At 40.5% G+C, this 6,685-nt stretch overlaps 1 protein-coding gene across 1 annotated transcript; it reads right to left on the bottom strand.

Moving 5' to 3' along the window:
* Nucleotides 1-519: 519 nt before the first annotated feature.
* Nucleotides 520-3,618, bottom strand: LOC134132995 (gastrula zinc finger protein XlCGF17.1-like). The gene is made up of 2 exons (XM_062566223.1): nucleotides 3,606-3,618; nucleotides 520-3,554 (listed from the first exon to the last, which is right to left on the bottom strand). The coding sequence occupies exons 1-2, from the start codon at nucleotides 3,616-3,618 to the stop codon at nucleotides 2,467-2,469; spliced, it is 1,101 nt and encodes a 366-aa protein (XP_062422207.1). The 3' UTR covers nucleotides 520-2,466.
* Between the last annotated feature and the right edge of the window lie 3,067 nt (nucleotides 3,619-6,685).

Genomic DNA, 6,685 nt, shown 5'->3' with positions numbered 1-6,685 from the left:
CATCCACTATATGTTACAGTATTATACCCACAAATTACAACACTTATGCTGCACATTATCCTGACAATCCTCAGCTCTATGATCCTCTCCACATTTGGGACACCTCTGTTTCCCATTACAGGCTGCTGCTATGTGCCCATACCTTGGTCATTTGTAGCAGCGCAGTGGGGGAGGGTTGTAGGGCTAAGACTGACATGCACTCCACACTCCACCCGTCCTTATGTATACACACAGTATATGTACATTAATTCCCCAAGACCATCTGTAACATTCACTTTACAACACGAGAATTACGTGTCCCTGTAAATTAGTAAAGTATCATTTAAAATGTATCTACCTTCGTTGTGGGTTCTGCTGCACAGTGGGGTAACTCACGAAATAAATACAAATATTTTTGTTAAAACATTTCTGCGGTCTGTAATTACCTCCTTTAGTCTTCTCCATATGTAACATGTGTGGGTTAGAAATGGCAAAAGACAACTCTCATTCTTTTTTTTCAAACATTTATTCAATTCTGCAAAAGTCAAAATAAAATCCATTCATTGCCTTCATAACTTTTTTGCACCTGTGTTTGCTCAGCAATGTTTTCTACTTTTTGTTTCTCAACACACAAAGATGTATTAGTTCGATATATAAACATGTAAGCAGCTCAATATGAGGATTGACTAGGAAAACTAAAGACTAAAAAAAGTTTCCTAAAAAAACGTTAAAACAATATAAACAAGAGTAAGAACTCAATGCATGAAAAACATTAAAGAGCCTTCTGGTATTTTTCTGCACATTAAAAATGCAAAACAGAATTTAGTTCACGGAAATGTATGCATTAATTAGGGCTGGGACTTTAGCACGTTAATTACGATTAATTATTACAATGTGAATCAAGATTAATTAATTACACAAAAAATAACACATTAAACATTTTTTACGCATTTTACACTTATTTTTTGCACCGCGGAACGTTTCTCACTGGATGAGTTTCGGAGGACCAATTATACTGGAGCACCAACTAGTGTTCATGACTTCAGCCACAGTGAACATGAACGAAGAAGCTGACGAGACCGTGTCGGGTGGCCCCGTGAATGGGACATTTTATTATAATAAACACACGGATGGAAGCGTCGATAAGAGCATGATTGTGTGCAAGCTGTGCAACAAGGAATTCACATCGAGCCTCAAGTATCACCTCAACGCAAAACAATTAGCAGCTAGCGTGGACGTTAGCCCGACCCGAGTACAAGGACCCACACCCAACCCACACTGCACCAGATGACTGGTTTAAGGACCAGGGTAACTAAGTCCACGTCTGAAAAAATAACCAATGTTCTGAATGTACTTGAAAGTATTTGTCTACTTAAAAAAAACATAGTTTACAGAAGGTCTACTTACCTATAAGCTACCTGAATTTCTGAAAGTACTATATTTCTAAATATGCTATTTCTACACTTGTCTGCTGGAATTGGTCGAACAAAAATAAAAATCCATGTGAAAAAAATTACTTCTCACTGTTCTCAGGTCAAATATTTATGCAATTAAAATGCGAATAATTTCTATTAATTAATTACAAAGCCTAATATTTTTAATCGAGTCCCGGCCCTAGCATTAATACATTGATAATATGACAGCTTGCAGTAACACAATTGGAACATAAAAACCAGTCAAACTTGTATTTCAACATTGGACAGGACAATATAAGGTTGGGTAATGTTACAATGTTAACAGTGGGAAACATGCCTTAGATAAGGGGTTCTTAACCTTTATGACCTCAGGGCCCAAATGAACAAATATGCCCAGGCGCCCGTTCAAATATCAACACTATTTTATATTAACTAATTGATATAATTATAGGTTGGATTTTCATTTAATGACTAAATAAAATAAAAAAAGCAAAAACCTGATTCAGTGATCATCACATGGACATTTATTCATTATCTCTATGTAAACCTGCAAAAACAACACTAACACTTCATGGAACAGAAAGAGACAGCTGGCTTTTAAGTAAGATTTAGAGTTGCAAGTCAGTGAGATGACGGCATCCGCTTAAATTTTGATGCCTTCAATGCTTTGGTGGAGAGCGTTATGCTACGTTCACACGTAAAATGCCAAAGGGATTTTCGCCACTGTTTACTCACACAACTAGTTGTTTCGTTTCATTCATGTCCCACTTTATGTGCGCCTGGAAGGGGCGTAGCTTATCTCTGTTAATTGTCTGAACTTCTAACCATCTGTCACAAGATATTTCAATTAATTTCATTTTTATATCACACGTGAGATCCCTTGACCCAAAACTCTCGGGAGCATAGGAAAAACCAAACAAGAGTGTCGTCCCAATAAATCCCTGTGAAGAATTCTAAGATAGTTGGTTGTAATTGTGAACATGAAGAGTAGCTTCAAATATGTGTCATTATAGCTTTGCGACGGATATTCAAAACTCACGTGGGAAACGGTAATGTAAATTAGGGAAAGATGTTAAAGGGGATTCTCATCTGAGTTTTCATGTGGACTTTTAGATTTACACAGCGTATGACATCTCATGTGTCTCTTCACATCTCTTCTTCTAGCGAAACATTTACCACAATCTGAGCAGCTGAAAGGTTTCTCCCCTGTGTGCAATCTCATGTGTATCTTTAGATGATTACTTTGGGTGAAACATTTACCACACTGTGAGCAGCTGAAAGGTTTCTCCCCTGTGTGCAATCTCATGTGTCTCTTTAGACTATCACTTTTAGTGAAACATTTACCACAGTGAGAGCAGCTGAAAGGTTTCTCCCCTGTGTGACATCTCTCGTGTATTTTTAGATTTCTCTTTTGGGTGAAACATTTACCACACTGTGAGCAGCTGAAAGGTTTCTCTCCTGTGTGACCCCGCATGTGTACATTTAGACTTCCCCTTTGGGTGAAACATTTACCACACTGTGAGCAGCTGAAAGGTTTCTCCCCTGTGTGACATCTCTCGTGTATTTTTAGATTTCTCTTTTGGGTGAAACATTTACCACACTGTGAGCAGCTGAAAGGTTTCTCCCCTGTGTGAATTATCATGTGTGTCTTAAGACGTCGACTTACGGGGAAACATTTACCACACTCTGAGCAACTGAAAGGTTTTTCCCCTGTGTGACATCTCATGTGTCTCTTTAGATCTCCATTTGTAGTGAAACCTTTACCACAATCTGAGCAGCTGAAAGGTTTCTCTCCTGTGTGACATCTCATGTGTCTCTTTAGATCTCCATTTGTAGTGAAACATTTACCACAATCTGAGCAGCTGAAAGGTTTCTCCCCTGTGTGACATCTCATGTGTACATTTATACTTACCCTTTGGGTGAAACATTTACCACACTGTGAGCAGCTGAAAGGTTTCTCTGATGTGTGGGTCATCATGTGTTTCCTCAGCTTCTGAATGCAACCAAATGTTTTCTTACATTCAGAACAGATCAAAGGTTTCTCACTTGTTCTACATCTAGAATCACTGACAAACTCTTCACCAGACAGAGGTTCTCTGGTCTCATTCCAATCACCACTGTCCTCAGTCCCAGTTTTCTTATCATTATCTGGAGGACTGGCTGGACCCGAGTTGCGGTCTGGTTCTGGTCCTCCACAGTCCTTTTCATCACCTCCTGTCTCCATCTGTTTAGTTTTTCTTTGATTAGGTTGCGAGGAATGAGCTTCCACTTTAACATCTTCACTCTTCACAGGAGTGAATGACACAGTCATGTCAGCCTTCTCCAGCCCTTGAAGCTGCTCCTCTTTAATGTGGAGGGGCTCCGGATCTTCCTGCTGTTCTTCTTTAAGCACAAACCACTGATGGAGGTCTGTGGGTAATAATAAAATGCAAACAATATACTTGATTAACTAAAATATTAATTATTACCATCCACTTAGCTAGTTCATTATTTCATGCTGTGACCAGGCTATTACTGTACAGGGGGCTTAGGATCCTCCTGTACCTCTTTAATGTGGGGGGGCTCTGAATCCTCCCAATGTTCTTTAAGCACAAACAGCTGCTGGAGGTCTGTGGACAAACAATATAGTCCGCTAAGCTAGTTCATCCTTTAAACGGACTATTACGTTTTAATGTCTTTGAGATAAACATCTATAAGTACATACTGAACAATTTGCTTATTGTATCTGTCTACTTTGAAGTCACTATTTCTGGGTCCTAGGGTTCAGTAGCCATTGACACGTTGGCCTGCACAGGTCTCTTTGCGTACTAACATTTCAATAATGGTCTACGATCACTTATGGAGAGCTTTCCGGTTATGACACGCAACTGAGGAGACGTGTGGAGCGAGGCTCCGGCAAAATGAATATATTGGTACCTTACTACCTAAAGCAAGATAGAAAACACTTCATGCAATGTTGAAAGTCTAACTGGGACCCAGACGACGGGGGATAGGGGAGATGTGTGTGTTCACCCGCACAGGGTGTAGGCTACGCCTACTTAGGGGGCCTCAATTGGGAGAGGCCCTTGTTATTGTTTTTTTGATTATTTTGAAGGCACATTATTCACTCTATCACATGGCATGATTAAAGAATTGGGTGCAACTAAGCTTAATTTGCTGACTTTATTATGGTTGGTGACACCAAAATAAATGTTATTTCATGGAATCTTAGGGGTCTCCGGAAGATATTGTAATTAAAAAAGTAATGTCGAGACTGAAGCAGCTAAAAAGACAGCTTTTATCCGAGAAACCCATCTGCTCCCCAATGAATACACTGAAAAAAGGTGCCTGATCAGGTCATAGTTGCCTCATTGACCACCCAAGCAAGAGGAGTAGGAATATTTATCCACCCATCTGTTCTAATACGAGTCCTCAACACTATACAAGACGCAGCAGGCAGATTTGTTATTGCACAGGATTCTTTATTAATCCAAGATCTAAATTTGGTGTGAATTTACGGTCCTAATGATGATGCAATTTTATAATAACTCGTTTCTAAGTAGGGTTGTCACGATACCAACATTATGACTTTGTGGTATCGGGTATCATAATATTTTGGCAGGTATTATCAAATAAAATACTGGAATATTTATCTATGAAAGTTATAAATAAAACATCTGTAAGGTTCCCTTTTTATCAGCTTGTTCCTGCCCAGCTTTTTGAACACTTAACAAATGGCATTCATATTAGTATTAACCCGCAGCAAGATATTCATAAAAACGACATGGTAAAATCATAGCATTGATTATACACGGCTATATGTGGGCCTATTGTCCGTATCTGACTATTCTGACTAGTTATTTCCATAAGTATGAATTACATCATTTTACAGATGTGTTTGAGGTGGAAGAAAATGGACACATAATTAAAGGGCAATTTCTATGAAAGTAAATCTGTGCCATCGGGGGTTGAAATAAAAAGGTGAAATATTCAGCCGCAAAAGAAAACGGAGGTTACAATATTCAACCCCAAAAATGTCAACCTTGAGACACCAACATCCGGGACACTAAGGAAGAGCAATCGATTCTAGATTCAAGATCAGAAGCGTGCGTCAAGCTAAAGGAGCGAGCACCCAAAACACCTTTGGCTTCGGATTGTAGCCATGTCCAATAATAACGGGGCTTTAACTCTTCTCTATGTCAGTGTGGCAACGCATGAAGAAATACATAAAAGAACATATAATGTTCACCCTGAAACAAAAAGTTTGCTTGCTACTGACGATATACAGCTTTATTACAACTATACAAATCAGCAAGAATCCCATAAGCTCGGTTGGTCGAGTGTGTAGCGCAGCCGCTTTGTGGCACAACGTTATTTTGCGCGACACGGTTCGAATCCCAGTTATGGCGGACTTTTAATAAATGCTTTTTTATGTATCGCTTCATACGTGGCAGTGACGTAGTGCTCACTTATACAATCGTAATCGCTGCAATGGATATGGGATGCATTTTTGAACATTTTCAGCACAATATGTTTGCAAATGTGTGACGACTCAAGTGACGGAGGCAGACAACACCTGCCTGCCGGGGGAAAACAAACACGCACCCGTAGCCAAAACTAGTAGTTCAAAAACCAGTAAGTTCAAAAACCAGTAGTTCAAAAACCAGTAGTTCAAAAACCAGTAGGCACGTAACACCGTCACTGAAAAACGGGTTCTCGTTTCAGACTTTATGAGCAAATACAGGATCCCTTTGAGATCAATTCTAAAGCCTCGAATTAAGACGTACATCCCTTTATGTAAGACTCTGTGCTACTTGCAGGTCGCTGTGTTGTGCCAGATCCTCAATAAAGTTTAACCATGGTCATGAAGACTCATTCAACGTTACGTGGACTTTGAATGCTGCTTAATACCCAACTGAGATCGGCTTGTGCCGCTCAGAAAAACAGCAGGGACGAGATCCTCCTCGTGGCACTGGCAAGCAATGGCAACCTAGTGGCACCGTGTGGCACCGAGTGGCAAAACAAGGCAAGCGAGTGGCAATGGCCAGTAATTAAGTGGCAAGTCCGGAGCGAGCGTCTCAGCGGCACGCTGAGTGGGCGGAGCCAAGTTTTCCTAGAAAACGGCCGTTGACGTTAATACCTTTAATTTTATTTATTTGAGACAAGTGAGCGCTCGTTTTCCAGAGCAGGGGCTCGTTTTAGCTTTGGACCAGATACTGGCCACTTCGATCTCATGTCTGCGGGTTCCGTGTGGGGGCGGGCGGGGGTCCGTGTGGAGGTTCCGCGGGGATGTGGTGGTCCTCGGCCGGGCG

Source organism: Pungitius pungitius, chromosome 12 (genome assembly GCF_949316345.1).
Source record: "Pungitius pungitius chromosome 12, fPunPun2.1, whole genome shotgun sequence".
Taxonomy (NCBI): domain Eukaryota; kingdom Metazoa; phylum Chordata; class Actinopteri; order Perciformes; family Gasterosteidae; genus Pungitius; species Pungitius pungitius.
Note: the sequence above shows the minus strand (reverse complement) of the source record. Positions and strands in the feature narration are given on the sequence as shown.